Source organism: Pagrus major, chromosome 4 (genome assembly GCF_040436345.1).
Source record: "Pagrus major chromosome 4, Pma_NU_1.0".
In the NCBI taxonomy this organism is placed as follows: Eukaryota; Metazoa; Chordata; class Actinopteri; order Spariformes; family Sparidae; genus Pagrus; species Pagrus major.
Genome location: NC_133218.1, coordinates 34966818 through 34992136, shown reverse-complemented (window position 1 = coordinate 34992136; position 25319 = coordinate 34966818). Strand labels below are relative to the sequence as shown.

Genomic DNA, 25319 nt, shown 5'->3' with positions numbered 1-25319 from the left:
CTTGGTTCTTTAGAAGAGGAGAGGTTAACTTAAAATATTATCTCCACCAGAGCTAGCGTACAGCACAGGATGCTATGATGAGTAGCCAGGGCAGCAATAGCCGGGAGCTATATTTGTTCCTGTTGGTGGAAATCAGTTTGTGTTTCCAATTTTCTCTGCAAATAACTTTCAAAATTATGTTTGAAAATAAAAAGGTTTTATATATTCTGTAGATGCATTCTGCACGAAACGTTACTTGATATTCATTACTGTATCTTTAACAATCAAATGATTACATCACACAGCAACTTGTAAATGCTCAGAATAATTAATAATCAATGATAAAGAATTATGATTGTGACAGGTGACATTCACGTTGACAATAAACAGCTCCACATGCACACACAGTTTTGTTAGAAAACTGCAATAATCAGGAAATGTTAAAGGTCCCATGTGATGCTCATTTTCAGGTCCGTACTTTTTTGGGGGGTGTCTACTGGAAAATGTTCGCAAAACACATTATTTTTCGCACACTGTCTATTGCAGCAGCACATCTATTCTAACGCTTCATGTTAAAGCCTGTCTCTTAAGGTCCCTTTCTGCAAAGTCTGAAACAAAAATGAAACAAAAATACGACCAATAATCAAATACTTGATGTCATAACCACACAGCCACGCCACACCAATCAGAGCAGACTGGGCTTTTTGAAAGAGGGCAAAAATGAGCATTTACACACACATCCATTTAGCCAAAAAGAGGTGAAAATAAACAACACATAATGCATCAAAGCAGTGACTTTTCGAGCAAACCCATGAAGAATAGTTAACAATCTCTTTTTGGCTAAATGGATGTGCGTGTACACTCCTAGTCCACTCTGATTGGTCAGCTCTCACAGGCCTGAGCAGGCACCAGCCCCCATGTTTCCGCATTAGCTCTGCCGCTGTTTTTGCAACCACGGCCCTGCTGGGGGCGTGGCTGTATGGTTGTGACATCACAACCTTATGGAAGTCGGCTCATTTGAAGGCACAGTTTCCATTTTTTGAGTCACCGGTTGTAGGCATTTTGCCGTGGTTTGAGCATGTTGTATTTACACTTTTTATAGCACTTATAAACAGTAGCACACAGACCTGGTTTATAATCACTTTCTACAGTATGGGACCTTTAAAAGATTAAAATCATGTGTATCTGTGCAAGTTAGCTAAGAGGAAAGTTTTATTATTAATAATTAATTACTTATTCATTTTTCAAATGTGAGGTGTGTTTTTAATGGGAGTATTTGAGTCAATTCAGCAAACACAGTGTGTAGTAAACAGGTCTCGTTCATTTTTCGGCTCACCCAGAATATCCAACAAACTGTGTGACCTCCAGACTACCGCTGAGCCAACACACTATTTCTTTGCATCACTCGTCAGGGGATGCTAAAGGAAGAAAACGAGAGGCAGAGGACTGAAAAATAGGCGAGTAAAGGAGGGTTATCTCACTGGGCGGAGTGCAGGACAGGAGGAGGAGGAGGAGGAGGAAGAGGAGGAGGAGGTCTGAAGGGCAGGGCTGGAAGGAGTGGGAGAGGCAGACGGTACCATCTTGGCTGGGGTCAAAGGACACTGCCTGGTGGTCTGAGAGGTCACAGGAGACTGCATGAAAGAAAGAGAGCAACACACAGAGACAGAGGGAGGAAAAGGACAAACGAGAGAGCATAAAGATATCAGAGGAAGCAGGAGAGGAAGGGAACTAAGTGAGACAAACGCCTCAAAAGAGGAAAAACAGCGAAGGTGAGTCTGTGTCAGTCCCAGAGGTGAAAGAAAGAGCGAAGAGGAAGTGGAAAGCGGAGGGCAGAGGGCAGAGAAAAGACCGGGACGGCACGAGAGAGACAGAGGAAGAAAAGAGCAAGTAGCGTGCCTCGCAGACAGATGAGGAAAGGTCATGACAGCAGGAAAGAAGAAAGAAGGTGGCAGCATGTTAGTGGCGCTGAAGACTGAACCAGAGCGGAGCATGTTTGGTTCAGGTAGCAGTGGGTCACGGTGTCGTACTGCTGGGACCTCATGACAGGCACCTATGCCAATGACATTTACCTGAACAGAAGCTAGAGAAGGGACGATTTTACTATAATTCTCTTACTCGATCTCCTGTTATAGGTGTAAAAAAGGAAGGAACTGGAGAGCAAAGTCTGAATAAGAGAGGAAGCAACAGCAGACGTGTGATCGGCTGTATACAAGAAGATCTTTTCGGCTAAATGCTCCAGCTAAACTGCCCTTTTTCAAAGCACGGTTTTAGCATAAATGCATGATGTTACATATATTATATAAAGTCACAAATGACCAACTTTGAAACAGACAAAAATGTTAATTTACTGACTCCTGAGACCTTTGGCAACACATTTTTCAAACTTTTACTCAGAAATATGTTGTTTCTCCGAACACTATCTAATTGGAATTTGCTTTAATGAAACCTGCAGGCACCATAATAACTGGAAGGACTAATCCAATTAATAGAGAAGTAAGTGTAGGAAAACCATCTGCAAAGACGTGATTTCACCTTGAAATATGTCTGTGGATCTACTCCTACTGAGGTCTCACAGGGAGAGATCTGACTCGGATGTTACGGCAAAGGAAGGAATGGTAAGTATGAAATATACGAGGTGTACGATAGCGGCGGCCAATCACAGTAAATAAAACACAACTCTGTACATTGTAGTCAAATGAATGAGTGAATAAATGTAAGACTTAGGGACTGACTACAATAGTTAACAAAAGTCCAGCCCTCTTTTTTGATGACACTAGTTTATGAACAGCTGCACACCTCACAAAACATACTGATGTGACAGAGAGATAAAACCATACACTTCTTAACATTAACAAGAGAGACTAGGCTGGTTATATTCCTCTAAATATACAGTAAAGAGTTGTTAGGAAGAATTTGGACATATCCTTTTTAGTGTTGGATTTCTGGCCCTTTTTAGCAAAGTATATTTTAAATGAAACATGAAGTGGGAGGTTTAAGTGCTGACATTCAGTTTTTAATTTAAGGAGGTTCAACATCCACGCTGAACTGTATGTTGGAATTGCAGCACCTTTTGTACACATTCCTCCAGCTATAGAGGACTGAAAGCAATCAGACATTTGGTTGCTCAAATATGTCTTGGGTAGGCGTGTGTTTTCATTTCATCGTTTATTCATGCACTCAATGAGCAGGATGTTTAGCGTGGATTCTGGTCGTGACATTGTGTATTTGGAGTTATCTCTTTTCATGTGCATAAACTGGGTTTAACATCTGAATAAAATTAGACACACTGAGCAGTATATTCAAAGTACAGCATAACATATGTGGAATGGCACACTGAACAATATTCTCAATGAGTGCTGAACGAGGAATCGTATTTTCGTTGTGATATGCAATGTGCGAGAAACACACTGCAAAAGACTTAATGAATGAGAAAGTTCATTTTATTTACAAACACCACGCCTTCACATTACATCCCACAATTCTGCGAATCAGATGAAGCCCTAGCTAGCCTTCAGCTACCCTCAGATTAATCGGGGTCAGGTGGCGTCTGCGAGGTTAGGAAGCACGATGGCTGAGGAGGGAAAGAATAGCGAATATGGGCACTTCAGTATTTGTATATTTACCTCACATCATGCATGCTTATACACACTCATGAGATGCTGTATGTATTTAAAGGTGCGATATGTAAGAACTGGCCACCTCTTGAATTCGTACTCCAAAAAAAAACAGGGCAGTGTATCAGTTAGAGTAACCGCTAACTGCGGCTAACTGTAGCTGCCTGTTAGCTGTGTTATCTCAGGTAGCCGTGCAGCAAGCGGTCTCAAGCTCAAAGTGGTTTTACAAGAAAGGAGCTGGTTTACGAGGGCTAGCTGGTTAGCATGCTAACTTTAATAGATATCTCTGCAACACATTGACGTCTGTGACATAATGTCAAAACACAACAATATTTTTTTTATCTTTTTAAACTGATTACATATTGCACCTTTAAAGAAGGTTAGATGTACGATCTCTTTATATTTTAAGACTGTGCACACACTAATAGTAAACAGCTTGGACGTGGAAACAAAATACACTGACAGTATTTTTAAAATAAATATCATTTGACATAACTCAGGTTTCTTTATTAGCAGACTAAAGGCACGAGTGCAATGGGATGGCTTGAGTGAGTGACAAAACCACGTGGCTTCACACGAACACACATACACAGACACACAAACAGTAAAAACAACCCAGACACATACATACACACTTCCAGGCTGCTAATGCTGTCTATGGGCCAAGACAACCCAAGAGGGCCTCTGCCCCGACCTCTGGCACGCAGCCTTCCATTCACAGACAGGCCAGAGCATTCACACACAAACACACTTGACAAGCACTAGACAGCAGAGAGAACAGCCACACACACACACACACACACACACACACACACACATTCAAGCACATGATAAACTGCACTTGTCTCGCACACAAACAGACACACAGCCACGGCAAGGACAGAAAGAGGCAAAGAGAGCGTCGAGGAGAAGAAGTAGGATAAGAGAGGAGGAGGAGGAGGGAGTTTCCCCTCCGCTAAAAGTTTTGTACGATGCAAAAGAATCTTGTACTGAGGAGTTTGGGGGAAGTGGGTGTATGAGGGATGTGGGGAGAGGGGATGGGGGGTGGCAGCGGGGGTAAAGGGGGGGCGGTAAGAGCCACGGGGTGCATCCCACCGCAAGCTATGCCTCTCTCTTGCTCACTCTCTCTCCCTCTCACACACGCAGATAGACACACACAAACACACACGCAAGAACCAAAGCCTTGTTAGCTTTTTAAAATAATCAGGCAGTTGGATGATGAATGATTTAACAGGTATGGAAGGAAGGAAGCTCAGGATGCCTTCCGTTTCTCCCCTCAGGGTCATGGGAAGAGTGACAGGCCGACAGAGGGGTTGAGCTCTGGGAATAAACACCATTCCCTTTCATTTCCCTGCTTCTGCTTTTCCTGTCGAGACGGCAACGCCGCGGCCCGCTAATTTGTCATCAGTGCGACTGCGAGAGGCGATGACAATCTGCGACTCTCTTTTGAGAGGGGTTCACGTCAGGATGGATACAGGTTGGCTGGCTAAGAGTACAGAGGCGGGAGGGGAGGCCGTCGTTGTGTCACTGATGCGGACTTCTGTCGTGGCTAACATTTGCACCTGCCATAGGGTGTATCGCCATGAAGTGTCTTATGCTGTGAGAGAAACTAAGGGTTAAATTTTCCTTTAGTGATGGAAAAGCACTTAATCTCAGTGTTGATAGGAGTACGTGGCCTCAGACAACTCAATCTGTGTAGCGATACTGCCTGAGAGCGTAACACTACCCACCTGACAGCAGAGTGTCACACCGCTGCTGTATGATGGGTATATCAAACACTAGTATGGCATACCGACACACACTGCTATACATTATGTATGTGTTTGGTACTGTAGGCTGTATTTCCCTCAACATTCATTGTCAGATTTAAAAGCACTAACCGATGCCATATTATTCTAATCTCTGTGTCCTTTCTGCAGTTCATAAATAGTGTTTTGTATAACAATCAGAATAATAGTATGAACTAGGGTGAACACCCTGAGTACAAAATGTTACAGGCAAAGGAAAAAGGATTAAACTCATCAAGTAGAAACACACAGCAAGTAAAAACAATGAAATGCTGCCCTCTAGTGTCAGCCTTTTGTCCTCACAGTCAGTGATATGACGAACCGGCACTTGAGATCTACAGAGGGCCTCTTTACTCCAGCCTTGAGAGGCCCGAACAAAGAGTGTGCTGGAACTTAGGTCTTAACTTTTGAGGGAAGTTTGCCTTGAATGAAAAACAGGCTCCCGTCTCGAGCATTCAGTAAAACTTGCTGTTTTTCTTTGTCCAACCATGATCTGAGCAGATGATTCAACTAAGAGTCGTTAAAAAGCCACTTACTCTTCTTCTTCACTTACTATTAGAAAACTTGAACTTGTACTTGTTCAATTTAACCACTTTTAAATACAAGATGAGAAGTGTTTTTAACAGTATGCTGTGTGCCAGGCAGATTAGTTGATCACAGGACAGTACTTAAATGTCTCTAGAGGATGTACTCTATAGATTTTATCATAGTAAAGTGCCAACATTTTACTTTTACCTGTTGTGGTTTTTAAAACTTGAAAAGTTGAGTTTCAAAATACTGAGTTGGAGTTTTAAGGGGATTGTCGTGACGTCGTGCTTTCAACATGAGTCACTTCTGTATACACAGCTGGCGATTAATTTGCATCGTGGTTATTTGTAGCCATAACTGTAACGTTTAAAGATATATAGCAAAACACGATGGTCCCGCTCCATCTGCCGTTTATGCGACATCTCAGACTAAATGCTAGTTTGAGGTAAACTCAAGCTGTCATTTAAATCTGTGGCCCAACAAGTAAATTAGTTCTCCAAACAAACATTAGTGAAAGTGATGTCATCAATGAGATATTAAAGCATCAAATATGCATTTTAAATTAATCAGATGTACACACTATTACATTTCATGTGAGCTTGTGTGTGATGCAGGGGTTTTCTACCTGGAAGTAACTGTAAGCAAACATTGTGATTGGTCCTATTGTGTGTTGTCACACACAGCTTAACCTGCCATCAGAGCTAAAACGATTAGCCGATCAATCTATTAGTCAACTGCCAGAAAACCGATCAGCAATTTTAACTGCCAAGTTAAATTTGAAAATCTTATGGTTTTCTTTATCTTCTGTGATAGTGAACTAAATATCTGCATGAATAACGAGTCAGTATCTGGGATTTTGAGTGTTGATCAAACAAAAAACAGCCGTTTAGTTACGTCAATTTTGAGAAGCTTAAGTGACATTTGGGGCGAACTAGAGCTATATGTATAAATAATATAATGATGAGCTTGACGAGCTCTCTGACGTGACTCGGGCCAGAAGAGGTAATTTATTAAAGTGTCATTCATGTCATGTTTCGTTACATCCGCCTACCTCCTTCCTCACCTCTAACAAATCATCTGATCGTTCCCTGGAAGTTACAGCGACAGGCGAAACATGCAGAATAATGTGAGTACACAACTCAACACAATATACAGCAAAGTTCTAGTCCTGTTTAGACATTTTAATGCAGAAATCTTACATATTACATCTTTAATATCATTATAAATCATTACAAATTATTGTCATTTTTGTTTCGACTCTGGTTCTCATCCCTCGACTGGGCTTTGGGAGATTAAAATGGTGCTGTTTTATCATTTTCTGACATTTTACAGACCAATCAATTAATCAATTTATCAAAAATGATTTGGTGAATTAACTGAAAATTAAAATAATTAGTAGTTTCAGCTCTTCCTAACACTACCTCCACTGGTCATCTGGAGAACAACGCTGATGTATTTATGTGTGTATGTTCTGAGGTCAGTAAGAGAGACACAAGTCACGACAGGTTAAGATGCTGTACTCATAAGAAACCGTATGTATCTGTGCCATTCCAGCTGTCCTACTTGATTTACCGAGAAACCGTGAGAGACAATCCATCTAGTAATCTCATTAAAAGCAATTAAGTTCCAAAGGTGTGGACCCAGCAGCACAAGCTCAAGTTTTTACATGAATGATGTATCCACAGGTGATAATAAGCAAATTCCAATTAATGATTCAGTGGCTCGTTAAAATTTGATGAGAGGACCCCATGGAGTCATTAAGAAGCCCTGAGACATTAATTCACCTATTAATCTCAGTTTAATATATACGTAAAATAATCAAGAATACTCATTCTTTATAATTACACAGTTTAACATATTAATCACATCCCAATTAGGGTCTGGAGTGGAGCTGTTCGCTTAATGAGGTGGTGCCCACCCGACTGTGTGTGTACCCACACATAATTAGATCAAAGTTTCTACAGTTCACACACACCAGCCCAATCAGTGGGATTAGAGTTGACAAAGGTCACCAGTGCTGGTGTTAACACTGACAGAAACTCTGCAGAGCTCAAAGGACTGAAGCGTACGGGACATGTGCCTGTACGATGTCACAGCTCTCATACAAAGAGGTCCGGGGGGTTTAGGCCCTTTGCATTGGGGTGAAATAAAAAATGAAATGAAAAGAACCAGGAATTGGTGCTTCCTATGGTACAACTAGACGCCTTAAATTGCTCATTAAATGAAGCAGTTTCATATGATTGATTGTTTTTTTTGTGTTCTACTTTATCAATCCCAGCTTAGAACGGCATCTTCTGCATCAAACTCAACGATTTTGACGTAAAGGGCAGCCGTGTTGCAGCGCCAGCTTCAGTTCTGATATCAGTGTCTTCGTCAAGGGCAACGCCGGGATAATTCTTACATAGCTGACAGGTATTACATCGGTGAAGGACAGTTGTTGGCGTTTGCTGCATGTTGAGCAGTGTCGAAAGATTTCTAGTTCAACCTCACCTACTTCCTCGGTGCACAAAGAAGGAAACCCGTTGAGGCAAAACTCAAGCATCACTTGTAGTGTACAGAACTTAATTGTCAGACCAACACGTTTCTGCTTGTGGCCTTCGTCAGGGTCATTGCAAAACACATCACAAAGGCACTCAAACAAAACGGGCATTAGGCGAAAAAATTTGGACGGGTTAAAAAAAAATCATAAAAGACAACAAATCATGTACATATACAGTAGAGTACATATGAGCCAACGGGAAGCCCACACACAGATGAACTGGGCACGTGGCCACACAGCTTCGGGGCCAATCACATTTCCAAATCTGGCGGAGAGGCAAGCGGAGTACAGACACCTACCTGGTCCACAAAGAGAGTAAGTGCATCCAAGGGGCAGCACTCAAGCTTGTATAGAGCAGATCTTCACCCAAAATGTGGCTATTCAATGTGGCACAATCCAATTACACTTTGAAAAGTGTTATTTACACACACTGCGAAGTGTCTGCAAAATGTGCAAGCTGAGAAAAATAGAACAAAAGTTTTCAAGAAAATGTAAATAAATAAATAGAAGGAGAGCAACAAGACATATTCTAAAACTACATAAATAAGAGATTTGGTAAATAAATATAAACACTAAAAGTCTTCATTTGTGCCCCTGGATAAAACTTTTGTGGTAAAAAATAAATCCATAACCAACACTTTGGCTGGACTGATAAAACTATAGATGAAATGTGTGGCATTTCATTCAAATGACTGCGCCAGCTCATCTGTGTGTGGGTGTCGTATTGGCTGGTAGGTATGTGCACGTATATGATGGTTGTCTTTTATATTTTGTAAAACCGTCTTACATGTTTTTGTTTTATATGCGTATCTTTGTTGTGTTTTTTGTGATGATGGCTGAAACACGTCAGTCTGACGGTTTGAATTTCTTTTTGTTTGATTTTTTTTAACTGGATTCAAATCATTTACATTTATAAAGCTGTATAGTCGGGTTAGGCAATATATCGATATTGATTCGCTATTGTGATATGAGACGATATTGTTTTATATTTCAGATAGCGTTACATCGTGATTTGACAGGGTTAGTGTTATATTTTCCTGGTTTTAAAGGCTGCGTTACAGTAAAGTGATGACATTTTCTGAACTTACCAGATTGCTCTAGTTGTTCGAATAGATTTTTACCCACATAGTCATTATAACTACATTACTCATGATTACTCATCATTGTGTTAATATTTTGTGAAAGCACGGATAGACTTTCCCACAATACTGTCCCAATATTAAGGTATTTGGTCAAAAATATTGTGATATTTGACTCTGTCGCCTGGTCGCAGCATTTATGAAATAGTTTTGAGGAATTTTCAACCTATAGAGATATAAACTGTGTATCACAATATAGCCTGAACATGTTGAGATATTATTTAAATGCCATATTGCCAAGTCCTTCAGGTTGGTGTGGGTTAAAAATATGTATCTTTTTTTGCCAATGCCAGGTTTTCTTTGCGACAAAACATCAGCTGCTCACCATCATTTGTGTTTCTGAGACACAAATCTCTCTTGATTAAATTATACTGAAGAATTAAATCACCAGCTTATTAAATTTACATGTTTGTTTGGCCTTATTTCAGCACCATGAGCTGTCCAGAGTCCGACAGTATCAGTGTGATCACACCTTTCCCTGTTCTCCTTATCTCCTGGATGATTACTTATCCTCATCTTCAGTCCTTAAATATGGTGTCCCATGAGGGTCAGTTTTCAATCCATATCATTTAACGTCAGTGCCCCGTGAAAAACACGTGTCCCCAAATGTCAGAAAAACTGCTCTGTTTTCAGCTTTCTGTGCCAATGCACTTTTTACATAGATGTATATGTAATATGTAAGCTATGTAATACATCGGGATGTCCAGATACAGTTTTTTTGCCCCAGTTCCAAGCCAAGTCATTTAATATTTAGTATAATGTTTCACTCTTAGACACAAATTTTCACTCAGATATAGAATTGGATGTTTGTAGTGTAGAGTCAGGCCGTAAAGGAGAGCAGTGCTACAACACTTGCATGTTGAGGTGGACATTACAGAAACTTAAGGATCTGCATTTATTGTCTTTATACAAATACAGATTCTGTAAGAGAGTGGCGATGTCATGACCTGCCCTTCCCTGCCTGTAACTGGCTAGAACTTGTTGCCTTAGTTGGTTGGGCTGGCTCGGTGTAGGCATAAAGAGTGACCTTACATCCTTACTATTTAGGAGCAGTGGGCAGCCACAGCACAGTGCTTGTCACCGTGCTGCATAAACAGATCATAAATATAAAAGTATTCGACACCGTATATAAGAACAAAGGACGCACTGGAGAATAGAGATACTTACATTCTGGGGAATTCCTCTCAAAATAAAATGGTTTCAGGGTTCTCTATTGGCTAAGCAAGGAAAGCTGGCATATGTGTTATTAGCTTAAACACACAGTTTGACATGCCTTGACATGAGCAGGCCCTGGCCTGTGAAGCTGCGACCGGCAGCTCTACTGATTACTTTGTTGGTTGGTCAGTCAGTCCACAAGTTTCCCCACCGCGGAGTTTTCGCTCTAGGACTAGGAGGCTGAAATTTGGCATGTGAAGGTTTGTGATATGTTCATTCCAATTGGCTCTGAGGGGGTTTGGCAGTAGGAATCGCCTACGACAACAAGGCCCATAACTTCTTCTGACTCGTGTGACATGACCAAAGTTTGTAGAAAAAGACAGACAGACACACACACACACACCATTTTGCCACATCCCCTTTCTCATGAACTGGCTGTCGTTAACACTTCTTGCTGCCATCATACATGACGCAGAGTTCCTTTTTCATTGACGGCAGTTTTCCTTCCCCATCTCTTAACTGTCCCGCCTTTCATAACTGGTGAACCACATGTTGTACAGTCTTCTAAGAGGCATAATTGAACTCAGCGGAGTTGCTTTTTCATTGCTCTACTGCCTGTTTGTGCACCAGTTCATGGTCCACAAAGCTGTGTCCACCCTATAGCAACGGCAACTTTTTCATAATACATTTTTAAATCAGAATTTGTGTTTATTATAGTAAAGAGAGTATATAATGTTCACATATTGGCATCTTTTGGTTAATATTGTAGGTGCACTTGACGTAAGGAGGCCTACATGTTAGAGACCTACGTGAATTTGAAAAATAGTTGCTATTTTTAGGGGTTTCCCTTAGGAAAGCCTCATTCACAAATATTTCAGTGTTACAACGTCTCTCACAACAGGCAGCAAAGTAATTTCAGTTGATCCAGATGGCAGCCTTACCGCTCCTACTAAGCCGTTACCGCATTCTATTATTTTCCTATTTGTTTCCCAAAAAAAATGAATAAGAGAAAGACAAGATAACCCTGCATCTAATTCAGGAACCAGGCACAGAACAATGATCTGTTCTTCCAAATGAAAATCACCACCTTAAGATTAAATTCCTGCATAGCAATGTTTCAAGACTAGTAAGTCTATTGTGCATGACGTGCATGTGTACACACAAATCTGATGATTCATTATCTGTTCAGTGATGGGAAACAAAAAGGAAACAAAACCTGTTATGCCGTGTGTCCTGAGGCCTGTCAAAACCAGGCACACCACGGTACACAGCCGGGTCTGTCATGTGGGTTTAACAGCCCATCTCCTCAGCTGTAAAGAAACATTACGGTGCAGTAATACAGTGCGCTGTGGTCATACTAATGAACGTGTATGGGTAACAGCTACCGTGTGGGTTTCTGCAGTGGAGTCTCACCTGTGGAGTTGTTACTCTGAAGGATGCTCCTGTTGTGGGGGTGGCAGGTCGTGGAGAGATGCTGTTCTGGGCCTGAGCCTGAGCTTGAGCCTGAGCTTGAGCCAAGGCCTGCTGGGGAACCATCACTAGCTGGCCCAACTCCGTTCGTACCAACACCATCCCTTGAACAATCACAGGGAACATTCATTAGAGGAAACGCTTTCACATCATAGCGATTGAAGTGTATTTGAACCAGCTACTAGCCAAATGCAGATATATTTTTGGTTCTGTTGGCCACTTGCACAGATAACCAAGTATACTTTTAAAAATTCTGGCAGGCGAAACAGCAGCAAAAACAAATGCTCTAAACAGGCAGCCAGTGTAAATACAATTTTAAAACACAACACAACAGCAAGACTAAGAAAAGAATGGGAAAAAGGTGAGATCATTTGATTGATACAATAAATGGCAACAAACAGAAACTATCAATTATTATGTCACTAGTGCACTAGAATTAAATGGTGAATGATGTTGTGCCATGCACGCTGAAAATACTAGGGCTGCAACTAATGATTTTTTTCATTATAACTTAAACTGCTGCTTGTTTTCAAAATCAATCGATAAATCGTCAAAAATTGTAAAAAAAAAAGTGCTCATCAAAATTACGTCTGCGTATTGCTTTTTTTGTCCAGCCAACAGCCCAAAACCCAAGAAATGACAAAGAAAAGCTGCAAATCCTTTCATTGAAGAGACTGGAACCAGCTAATGCTTGACTTTACATACGATATCATCAAAATATTTGGTGATTTCTTTCTGTTAACTAATCGTTGCAGCTCTCGAAAATACTTGTTTCTGATCGACTGGAAGGTGTCTGTTATAAAATTAAACCTCAAGTCGTACCATTTAAATGTTCAACCACTGTTCTATATTAACCTTTACCAAGGCTGAAACAGACCTGGCCATGGGTTAAAATGACTCTTAACAAAATGATTAGCTTCCTCTGTTCTAAGCAACCATGGTCTAAATTCTCCCTCTCATCTGTTTTTTCATATATCAGGATAGCCCATCATGTGCTGTTGTTTATTTCACTGCACTACAACCCTGCTTACAATGCTACTTCCCCATTTTACCATTCATGAATGGATATCAGAGTTAAAGGTCAAGACACAATGTTTTATTACAAATGTGTTTATCCTTGAAGAATTTCCATGAAGTAGAAAACACCTGGTAAACAGGGTATCCAAATTAGGAAAAACAAAACGTTGCACGGTTGCTTGTGTGCGAGAATCCACACTCAGATTTTAAGGTTAATTGGATGATTTCATTAGAGCTTTGAAACTATTAAATAATAAGGAACCACAGGATCGATATTACTCAGCCGAGTTGTGCAGCCCCAACTTTACTTACAGCAACCGGAGAAAAATACAGAAACAGAACCTGCACATTCTGCGTGGAGGGCAACAGGTCTTCACTTATTAAGTTGCTTTTTCCTGGGCAGCAGTAATGTTATAAAAGAGCCAGTGTATGATAAGCATGTGGCACTTCTGAGAAAGTAATTCCACCAGTGCTGCCTTGAATTATCTTTTGTGATTCTGCACACTTTGAGGGACTCATGTTGCTAGTACTCTATGTACCGTGTGTAGCCAGAGTATATATTTTGACTGTCTTAATGCACTATGGATGAACATTTCAAGTTGCTAATGCGTTTACACTGATGTCAAGACGTATTTCTCCATATTTTTTTGCACCTAGGCATAGGAAATCCTTCTAATTCCTATTCTTTGAAATGCTACAAGGAAAAATACATGTTTAAAAACTTTGTCGACAGTCATGAGAGTTGCTGCCATTCACCAATTTACCACAGCATGTTAATGGATGTGTCATTTTGTTAACACTATATGGTGTATGAGTACATTGGTGGTCACATTTTTTTTTACAAGACTTGTCATTGTCTTCTTGACAATGGACTCATACAAATGAACTCATAAAATCATTTGCTGTGTGGTAGAAGTGTGACACATGGTCACATTTTCTAGTGAGCATAAAAATCACAGGATTCATCTCTTAGGGAGATTCGGCATCAGCTAAATAACTCATAAGTGCAGATGAATGTCATTTGGCACACTCTTACGTGAAAAAGTCATGTAAGTTTCGTCTTATTTCCTCTTTTTAATGTCACAATTGTGGTATAAATGTCATGTTAATGTGCTGTTAAGGATGCTTGGTGTATTCTTTAAACTTTGCACAGCTCAGTCGGCCCATCATAGCGCTAAACGCCGCTGGGTGAAGTGTTTGACTCCCCAGGTGGCCATGCTAAAGACTCACAGCACCTGAGGATCAGGCACATACAAGATACAATATGAACACAGAATAAGTTGGAAAGCTTGCCCAACACATTCAGACAAACATGATACAAAGAACAGGGTGTCACACGTACACATACAAGACATAAGGTCATTTTAACACAGCTGTAAACAGCGGCTTCTTTGCTGCTGTCCTCCCACCTCCTGCAAACCTTACCCGGTGGGATGGTAAACCCGGGGGGCAGCTGAATGGTCGTCTGCTGCTGAGGCGGTCTGACAATCAGCTGGGGGGCTACGATCCTCTGAGGTGCTGGAAGCCCGGGACGGGGTTGAGACTGTGCAGAGGTGGCCACAGCGGGTGTCGGAGAGGGGGCTGTGGGCCTGACCATGCTGAGGGTTGTAGTCACTGATGTAGTCTGACCGGCTCCACATACAGAACTTGTTGCCACCCCTGTGACCCCAGCAGCAGCAGCAGCAGCTGGGGCAGAGCTCAGAGGCTGGCTCACTGTGGTGGTGGTGGTGGTGGTGGTGGCTGCTGCTGCTGCTGCTGCTGCAGGAGTAGTTGTTGGTGGTGTGACAACAGAAGGCGCAGGGGGAACAGTGCTTATTACAGAGTTGACACTACCAGACTGGCTTGACATTACAATTTTGGACTGACAATCGTCCGCTTGGGAAGCCCCAGTGTCCGTGACGGGTTTGCCGTGGTTTCCCTGTGGAGCTGAGGAGGTGACGGCTCCTAAGCGAGTGCCCTGCTGGACCAAGGCCGACGCGCTGGTCCCGTTGCCGTTCTGGGCGATGCTCGCCACGATGTGACTCGGGAGTCTGTGCAAAGCGATGGTGGGAGTCCCCCGGTCCAGCGCGATGGCCGACTGACCCACGGGGAGGTTCGCGTTGGATAAGGTGAAAGTCGAGGTGTTGATGGAGGATGTCGCCGGTCGGGTGGAGTTTGGCGGACTTGGGTCGCCGGTGTCCGCGGAGCTAATAACGCTCTCAGCCGCCGCTGTGCTGCTGCTGCTGCTCCTCCGCGTCGCTACAGCGGCGCCGTTCAAACTCTTTATCCGAGCCGAGGCGCTCCTCCGCGGGGTGGCGATGCGTTTTCTCGGCGGGCTAGCTTCCGGGCTAACCTTAGACCCCCGGCCGGACGCGGTGCTGATGCTGGCCGGCGTGGACGCCAAAGTTGACACGCCAGACGCGGTCAGTGTTGTGATGGATGCTCCATGTGATTGCGACCCGCCGCCAGTGGCGTTAACACCGGCGGACGGCTCGCCGGAGGACGGGGTGCAGCCCGCGGGTGGAGATGTGACAGTTTTATCCGGGCTCACGTCTTTAGAGTTGATCTCCTGGCGCATCTCGGGTTTATTACGCCGTCCGTGTTGTTGTTGTTCTGGTGTTGTGGTGCCCACCGGAGCTGGTAGCGTTTTTCCTAAGTGATGGTTAGCGGGGGGCACCGAGCCAGCGCCTCCGTTTTCGTCCGTTTTCCCTGCTGGGTTGCTTTGGCCGGCGAGCTGTGACTCCAACGAGCCCACCAGGTCGCTCACGGCTTTTTCATCCACCTCTGAAAAGAGCATATCTTCCAGGGGGTCGGAGGCGCCCGCCATCTCTGATCACAGATAGCTCTTATATTTTTTTTTTTATTTATTTACAGTGCGCATGCGTGTTACTGGGCATTGTGGGAATGAATCTGACGTCATTAGAGGAAGGGGGGGCGTCCTAGTTGTATTTTTTTTTATGTTTTTTCTTTTTGTTTTTTTTATTTCAAGTCTTATTTAATGAACTGTGATGAAGAGCTGTTGCACAAGTGTGTAAGTAACGTGTAGTTACGTAACGACCAAGAACTACGATATCTGGCGCCCATCAGAAACCTTCTAGGTGTTTAATAATGTTCAGTGTTTGCAACCAAAAACGCAATTTGGTTTGTCAAGAGGCATTTTTGCATTTTCTGCATCTAAAAATGTTATTATCCAGCAATATGGGGGCAGGGTGGAGGGTGGAGAGAGTCCCGCATGTGTAATCTCGCGATATGATAAAATGGCTGTATCTCAAATCTCTGTTTAGCACCCTAGGATTAGCCGACTCGTTTTCTTCCCTGAAGAAATAAATAATAAAAGGCAATTAAAAAAACACGTGTAATCTAAATACGAGCCCGAGTTTTTAATGTTTTTTGTCAAACAATCCGTTTTCGTTCGTGCGAAAGGGAGGAAGTGTGTAGCAGAGGATGCGACTTCAGAAGATTAAGACGCAGCCCGTCTCCCAGCATCCTTTGCGGCGGGGCGAAGGAAAATGCAAACGGCCATGTCGTGGTAGGAATCAGTCCGTGAACCGAGCGAGTCCGACTCACGGCGTAACTTCGTAGTTCGTGTAATGTAGCATTAAAACTACGGCTCCGAAAGCAACACAAGTACCCTCGCGTTTGACATTAAACAGATTTCGTGGCAGTAAGAGCGTTATTGAGAGCAGAAGACGAAAATGAGCGGAGGAGGGACGCCGTACATTGGCAGCAAAATTAGCCTAATCTCCAAGGCCGAGATCCGCTATGAAGGGATTTTGTACACCATTGACACTGAAAACTCGACAGTAGCTCTCGCTAAGGGTAAGTTAAGTGACCAGGAGGTGGACTGCAGTACGTAGAAAAGGCTAAACAACGGCTTAGAAACGTGTAAAGCGACTGGAAGAGTGAAATTAATGTCAGCGCAGTTAGCTTTGTTGGCTAGCTTTGTAGCCAGCTAGCCGTCTATAGCTAAGTGGGGCTGTAGTTAACACTTTGCTTCCTTTGTTTACCTTGTGTTTGGACTCTCACTCTCTCACTGCTGAGTGCTAAGCTGTATACCGTATTTTAGAAGTCCTATATTACTATCAAACATCTCCTTCTAAATGTTTAAATGCTGGCTATTTGATAAGTTACATTTATGTATTTATTTTTAACTCGTGTCAAGTGAGGTCAGACAACGAACTCACTCACTACAGTCTTTATCCTAGAAAGCTTTTAGCTGGTGATTCAAGTAAAAGTTGATCCTTCCTTGGAGTAATTGTATTGTTGGATACCTTTTGACATGTGGCCTCTTGAACTATGAACATTTTCTTAAAAAACAAAAAAACAGTACATAAAAATAGCTCAATGGTATGTCACTACTCATAGTATTTAAAAGTACATTATACCACTCCTGTGAGAGACAGTAAGTGTTAAATGTGGTATACTGCCCCGTGCAAGGATCTACACTGATACACAGATCTACTCAATAAACTAATGGTGTGAAGTCATTTAAGTTTTCCTGTGAATTTTCCCAAACAGTTCGCTCTTTCGGAACCGAAGACCGGCCCACCGAAAGGCCTATTCCACCTCGGGAGGAAGTGTTTGAGTACATCATCTTCCGAGGAAGTGATATCAAGGACCTCACAGTTTGTGAGCCACCCAAAGCCACTAGCAGCCTCCCTCAGGACCCTGCCATAGTTCAAGTAAGTTGATGTGGATGCATTCTTGAACTGTAAAATAGCTGTATATGTGATAGCAAAACTTTAGCACATTTTTGGGGGGGTTCACGCATTGTGCATGTGGGTTCACTGGGTTATTTGAGTAGAAGAGAGCCATCGTCGAATGTTGATAGTAATAGGTGTGCTTTACCTCCAATGACAAGCCAGAATGTCTGCTGTGAAAAGGCATATTTCAACTTAGTACTGCAATCGTCTCTACCAATATCACATGTATGATTTTTTTAATTTTTTTACCAGAGTTTCTTTTTAATTCTGCGATCTTTATAAACGTTTTTCTTCTCAAGTACTTTGGCATGAGAACTCCAAACCACATATCTCATCATGAGAATTTTGTCGAAACATCAGTATATTGAAACACAATCAAATCATCAACTGTTTTAGATCTGAATGACCCTTTCCATGGCACGCATTTTGACGTTTTCAAGCAGGTGATGCTCAGATGTATCTGATAACATTAATTGTGCTCAATTTGATTTTATTTTCAATGTCTCCCAGTAAGCCAGCCTGCACAACACAAGAACGTTAAATCAGATTTGCCTTCATAGGACACCTGCCGCTCCATGAGTCAAAATTTGTTTAATCGCTTTCTTTGCAACTGAAACTTTTGTTTATAATTTCGGTTCTCATGGTTTCAATAATCATAAACTGTCCTGCTTGTAAGTGTGGCTCACTGAATGCACAAGTTTGGCACAAGTTTTTTTTTTTACATGAACTTACGCAACTGGGATAGTGAGCGTCACAACAAGCAGTTATGTTTTCCAAACTACAGTTGCATATTCCTGTCTCATAGAGATGATTTTATCAGTGTCAATGGTCAGAAATGACTGCATCAAAAATAATGTTTTCATCCTCCGTAAAACCCATGTGAATTTGTGTGAAGAGCTGTTTTTCAGTCAGTGTTTTTCAAATGTATGTATGTATGTTTGTAAATGTATGTTTGTTTTTCTAGTCATCAATTGGAACCAGCAATGCTGCACCACCTCCTTCATTCCAGTCAGCTGGGCCCTATGCTCCATTCAGCAGGGCCCCTGTTGCACCATACAGTCAGTTTGGTGTTGCACCCCTCGCATCTCAGCAGTTTGGATCTGCTGGGGCAGGAGGTAAGGATTGTTTTTTTTATTCAAAATAAGTGTCTAATACTTCCTGTTTCCACCCAATATTGTGACATATTTTTGGGAAGTTTTTGCTAGTTTCAGCAGGATGTAATTGTTTTTTTTCTTTTGAACTAATGAACTCAAACTCGCAAAACCACAAAATCAGCAGGACATTACCCATTATATAGCTTATTATTGGTGTATTTAACATATTAATGCTTGTATAAATCACTTGACACACAAATATCCTTTTTAAAATGTTGTGATATTAATTCACCCCTATTGCTCAGCTCTGTTTGAGAACTACTGGCCATGGCAGATATATGTAAAGGTTAGAAGCCGTAGAATTACGTTTATAGTTACTGCCATAATCTGTGTAACCCCTTTTTTTAATGACTGAAAAGTTTTCAAAAACCAGCCATGTAAGCAAGGCATCTGTTTCCCTGGCAAATCTGGAGCAGCAGCTGATTCCTGCTGTTTTTGCACAGAGCACAGCTGCATGTTGTCTTTTGAGTGTCCTGCTTTGCACCTGAACCCCCAACATGTGTTGGGCTGGGATAAGTGGAGACAATCAAGCAACACATTTCAGATAAACTGAAGCTGGGACATTTTAAAGTGCTAGATTGCATTCCTGTGTGTTTGTTATCAATTTATTTGATTGCTTTGCAAATACACAGAGCTGATACTGGCCTGGTTAAATATTAAATATCAGTGATGTCCATTTGTGTCAAAATATAAGGGCCTTCTTCACAGTTACAGGAGTTATTTCCACACGTTTTGCTACTTTGGCATTATGTTGTGTGTCGTGTTGTATCACTCAGGATCAAGTGCACCACTAGACTCTCACTGCCTCTGTCACCTAGTAAAGTCCTCTCTGCTTAAGAAAATCATATAATTTGAAAATGTCTTTGCCGTCTTCTCCAGGGCGCACCAGTCCCAAGCATGACTCTTTAACAAAAAGTGCCCCCCTGGAGAAGCCAGTGCAGGCCCCAGCGTCAGCTGCCCCAGCACCGACGGCACCTGTAGGACAGAGGAGTCAATCGGGGGCTGCAGCTCCCAGACCCCCAGGTACCACTGCTGGCAGCCAGATGCCCCCAGACCTCCTGGAGCAACGAAAAGGTAAAGATACCTGCTGGACATGTAATAGTTAATTTCCACAAAGTTAAAAGTTTAATGAATCTTTAATGTGTCTGTGGTAGCCTGAAAGTTTCTTAACCACTGTGCGCACATGCATTTAGTGCTTTGTTTGAGCCTTACAGCTGTTTTTTGAGTTAAATTGATGGTGAATGTTGGTTTTGCTGTTCAGCTCCTGAGGTTCAGAAGGTTTCACAGCCAGATAATGAACACGGTGCTGTTGAAAACAGGGATCCTAACAGACACCAAGCTGCTGGTAAGTAGTTTTCACGATTACTTAAGAATACCCATTAACACACTTAATTGCAGCCACTAAAATGTTTGTTTCCAACAATTTTCACTGTGATCAAGTCATTCGTTTCCCCCTGAGGTGCTTGATTGTTCACAAAGTAAATGTCTTATGTTGAGTGGGGGAAAATACATTTTATTTTCGCATCGCCCTTGATTTTAGAAGTCAAATTAAAGCTGATGGTCAGCACTTAAAACTTAAATACATGGTTCCATTTTAAATACTATGTGCTGTTGTTCAAAGTTAAAGCAACCTTGACCCAACATTGTTGACTGTACACTTTGCACAGGCCTGGATGTTGCTTGTTGGAGTATTGCTGGATTTCAGTTTTGCCCCTGTTTTTTCTCAGCTGCTGCTCAGTCCCACCGCCGTGGCCGTGGAAGAGGAAACCGCAGCAGAGGCAAAGTAAACGTCCGTAGGGATGGCCCCATGAAGTTTGAAGAAGACTTTGACTTTGAGACTGCCAACGCCCAGTTCAACAAAGATGAGATTGACAAAGAGCTCCAGAACAAGCTCAAACTGAAAGGTAAAGTGTCTTTCTTCAGTATTCACATGGGCTACAAGCTGCCACCAGCTACAAGTTGAAAAACAAGCGCTGCATTAATTTGTGATCAGTGGACAGTTCTTGTCAGGTCGCCTTATAGGCTAAAACCAAGATGCACAGATTGAGATTGTGTGTCTTCAAAAATGTGTTGACCATATCAGAGGCAGTTATTGACATTTGTAAAGGGCAAGACTGTTTGCATCTTGTTTATTTTTGTCAGCAAAAACCCAAGAAAACAAGGTCACAACCAAAAGGAAATCTATGGTAGAACTATCGATTTCTTTGCACAGTATTAAATCATTAATGTTTTATGTTTCATGAGATGGACACAAATATACAGATTGTTTTTGTTTTTTCCATTCATCTTCAATGCATTCTGACAACCTTTTAAATAATACAATACAAAAATGTCTTCCAACATCACCACAGATGACAAGGTGCAGAATGGAGAAGAAACTGCAGACTCAGAACATCAGACCACTGAGGAGGAGGAGGCTGTGAACAGCTCATGCTACTATGACAAGACCAAATCCTTCTTCGATAACCTGTCCTGTGATGGCGCAAGGTACCACAGTTCACATTCTTGATCTGATGGACTAATTAATTAACAATTTAATTGTTTCTTGAACTGAAACTTAATCTGGTCTTTTCTGATTTTGTTCCGATGCTTACTGCTTACAGTTAAAACTGTGTTCACACCGATAGTAGCACCATCAAAAAAAGGCAACAGTCTGTGTTACTTCTGTTTCCTGTGGAAAAACATACCAAGCAGGTGCAGTAGTTTATCTGAGTTGAGACAGGATCTTATCAAGACATCCTACATTTGGTGTTCTGTCTCAACACATGCAACTTAACCAGTGGAATTGGCAGATTATTTGCCACTAGGTGTTAATCTACCTGGACACACGTTTTCACATCTGATTGGCCAACAGTGTTTTGCCAGATGACGGAGAACTACCCTGTTTCTGACGGTGTTACTGTCGATCTGAACAGTATCTGTGTGAATTATTCTCTAAACTAACCTCTATACATTGAACATAACCATAATTGTTTCTAATCAAACTTGCCAATCGTACACTATTAATACCCTTTTGTTTTCATCTCTACTAGTAAATCGGGTGGAGGAGGATTTTCAAGGTATGTCATATGTTTTTTTAGCTCTGTTGAAGGGAGGGCCCTCAGATGAATGGGACCAAAATCTGGAAGTTCTCATGAAAAATAAACACACAAATACATGGATTTTGTGTTATCGGAGCAAAATGTTTTCCGGGTGGGGTGACTTCCCACCACATAGAGAGAGATTTGAACTATTACTGTTTTTTCATAACGATACACCAGTTCATGTTATTTTCTAATAATCTTAAATGCTTGAAAAGATATTTGTTGACATTGAGAGCCAAAATCCCCATTTTCCCCTGTGATGCCTCCTCTTAGTGTTTCATGTTTGTCGAGGTCCGTTTTTACCCAAAAAGACAGACGGGTCATGATTGGTCTCTGTCTGTTTTAGTCAGCGAAGGTCGACCTGGGCAGAAGAGAGACGAATGAATTCTGAGACATTCGGCATTCCACTGAGACACAATCGAGGCAGAGGGGGTTTCCGTGGCCGAGGCTTCATGGGTCCCCGCGGAGGCCGAGGACGACCAATGAGCAGAGGTTCCTTCGGGCCACCCCGGGGTGCCCCTCCTGGTTTCAGAGGCGGATTCAGAGGTGGCAGAGGAGGCCGGGATTTCTCTGACTTTGAATACAGGGTGAGTTATTAAAATGTATTATTAAAGTGCGGTATGTAGAAAAGGAGAGGGATGATTGTTCTAAACTTTTGTTGTTTTTTTTCCAGAAGGATAATAAGGTGGCTGCATAGTACAAAGAGTCGTAGCCCCTCCATCATGCAATGATTCCTGTTGAAGAAACTCTCTGGTTTCAACGTTTTGACAGACAGAATGAAGACATCCTCTCAGTCACCAGCACCGGGGTCGACTGCTTCACATCAGGGGGTGAGAGTGCAGCTCCCTTTTCTCCAATTTGAGAAACAGGCTTTTTGTTTTGTTCCCCAGTCACCAGATCGACAAGAACATGTGTAAATACTTCTGCTGTATTTTTGCATCAATCAAGTTCATTTCTTACTGAAGTTCAAGTCTTTGATATTGTAAGCTGTATGCAGAAAGCCCACTGATACTGTGAGTGGATCACAGTTCATGTGATCGATAGCTTTATTTTTTCTTTTTCTTTCAGTTTTTGTTATTTCGATGTTTGTTATCACCAAATTTCACTGCATTGCCTGTTGCATATTTGTCTGTGCGCAGACCGACTCAGTTTGGTTGTCATGTGTTCAGTATTTTTACCCAGTTTGCAGGAAAAGTTTAGTCTTTTTTTTGGACATCTGTCATTTCTCAATGAAGTAGTGAGATCACAGCCAGCTGAAAGTAACAACATCTGATCTGAGTATCGTAATGAACGAATGTATATCAAGCTCATCTTTGGCTCGGTTAACTGGCGACCACCTTTCGCACTGTGTCCAACCCCCTTATTACCCTCCGAAGGGTAAGCTGTTATGGATGAACTGGTGGATCTTCAGCTTAGTGCCCCCAGCAAATTGTGGCTCTCAAGACAGACTTTTTTTAGTTTAGATTTTTAATAAATGTGTATTCAGTATTTAGAAAAACCTCTCAAACCTCCCACACGAGAGTAATTCTGTTTCTGCTTTACGTTTTGTAGTTGAACCTCTGGGGGCCTGTGAATGAAAGCCTCACTCAGGCAATCAATAGGAACCAGTCATTTCATTGATGTATGGGGTTTACAGCATTAGCCTTAGAAGTATTTGTTGACTGTAGATTTGTTTTTTGACCGGGTCTGTTTTTTATAGTAGACTAAACAAACAGCATTCCCATGATTTGTGTCTGTGGAAAAGGTACATCCATTACTCTGAATGCCTTTAGAAGTTCTTTCTCAGTTCATTCAATTTACATTTGGATAAATAATGCTCTGCTATATTGCCAAAAACAATGTGTGAGCATTCAGCTGAGCAAAAATAATTGACAGCCCATCTGTACATGTTATCTCATTTTAGTACTTCTACCTTTCTATGTCCAAAACATACTGAGCCGTCTGTTAGAGCACATTCTCATTTTGTTACCAGACATTTGAATTGTCTTGCCGTTTTTTTGTCATCTGCATTGTTTTCCCACTGGCTGCATTCAGCTGTGTCCACTGCAGAATGAACTACTTGCAGTGTTGTAAGGATTGTTTCTAGGCAATCTCATTAATGGATTGAATGATGTCTCAAAACGTACGTTCAATACGAATGGTAAAAAAATTCTGATCGCTCAGCCCTCTGGCTTGTTTGCAGCTCCTCTCTTGTTGCATTGTTGTCAATGTGATTGTTCTCTGGAGTGAATTTATTTTTTTTACCGACTCGTAAACAAAGGGACAAGAACTGGATGAAGTGCCAGTGTGTTGTTGGGAGGTGGGATATTTCTTTTTCTGTTTGACTCTGATTTGTTAGTACTTTAGGGACTTCAGAGTACTTTTGCCTTCAGAGTGGTGAATTTTCTACAGCTCTCCCTTTAACTTAAAGGTCACCTTTTGACAAAAGTATTGATAGCACTACAAGGTGAAAAAAACTAGATCCTTCTCAGTAGCTGTGGTTGTTTAGAACAAAGCAGCCCAGTCGAAATTGTGCTGTTCAACTGGATATTGCACAGATTGCTAATCACCGCATGATAGCCATAGAAACCATCACTTTATATGGGCTTTAGCAATAACCAGCAAGATTGGATTTGGGACAAAATGTATTACTGAACTATTACAGACTGACATGTTTTCATATGTTTGTTACTCCTTCCAGTCACTGGAATTGTAAACCAAGAATTGTTTTCTTGAGAATATCAGCAAAATGGAGTTTTTACGTAAAAAAAAAAAACGAATAAAGAGTTGTACAATAGCCATGTCTCTGATGTTTTATTTTTAATCCACATGTTTACGTTTTCAGGAATACTCCTTCTGCATCTGCTAATAGGCCAACTTCTAAATCTCAGAATCCCCTCATATAATACCTTGTTTTGTGTATTTGTTTGGAAAGTATTAAAATTGCTTCTTCTATATTCTGCCATTATATGGTGGCTTTGGAATATAACAAAAAACAACACGAGTAGGGCTGCAACTATTATTTTAATTATCAATTAATCTTCAATTATTTTTACAATAAATCGTTAAGTCATTAAAATGTTTAAAAAAAAAAAAAAAAGTTGTGAGAAATGCTCCTAACAACTCTCCAGAGCCCAACTTGACATCTTCAAATGCCTGATTTTGTCCAACCAACGGTCCAGAACCCTAAAGG

At 41.6% G+C, this 25319-nt stretch overlaps 2 protein-coding genes across 4 annotated transcripts in view; one reads left to right on the top strand and one right to left on the bottom strand.

The window, feature by feature from the left end:
• LOC140994217 (transcription initiation factor TFIID subunit 4-like) overlaps positions 1-16034 on the bottom strand; it is an 88572-nt gene extending 72538 nt beyond the window's left edge. Inside the window, exons 1-2 of the mRNA XM_073463778.1 lie at positions 14654-16034; positions 12155-12315 (exon numbers count right to left, since the gene is read on the bottom strand). Of these exons, the coding sequence (XP_073319879.1) occupies positions 12155-12315; positions 14654-16034 (1542 nt within the window). The remainder of the gene's footprint in view (positions 1-12154; positions 12316-14653) is intronic.
• A 686-nt stretch (positions 16035-16720) lies between these two features.
• Positions 16721-24923, top strand: lsm14ab (LSM14A mRNA processing body assembly factor b). 3 transcript variants are annotated; one of them, XM_073464177.1, is made up of 10 exons: positions 16721-17026; positions 17726-17889; positions 18875-19025; positions 19944-20138; positions 20326-20409; positions 20792-20968; positions 21416-21551; positions 22097-22123; positions 22494-22734; positions 22821-24923. In XM_073464177.1, exons 1-10 carry the CDS (start codon positions 16903-16905, stop codon positions 22842-22844), a joined length of 1323 nt encoding a protein of 440 aa, XP_073320278.1. In that variant the 5' UTR covers positions 16721-16902; the 3' UTR covers positions 22845-24923. The 3 variants fall into 3 exon arrangements, with proteins under 3 accessions (XP_073320278.1, XP_073320279.1, XP_073320280.1); XM_073464178.1 differs by having other exon boundaries at positions 16816-17026; positions 22824-24923; XM_073464179.1 differs by lacking the exon at positions 22097-22123 and having other exon boundaries at positions 16816-17026.
• The last annotated feature ends 396 nt before the right edge of the window (positions 24924-25319 follow it).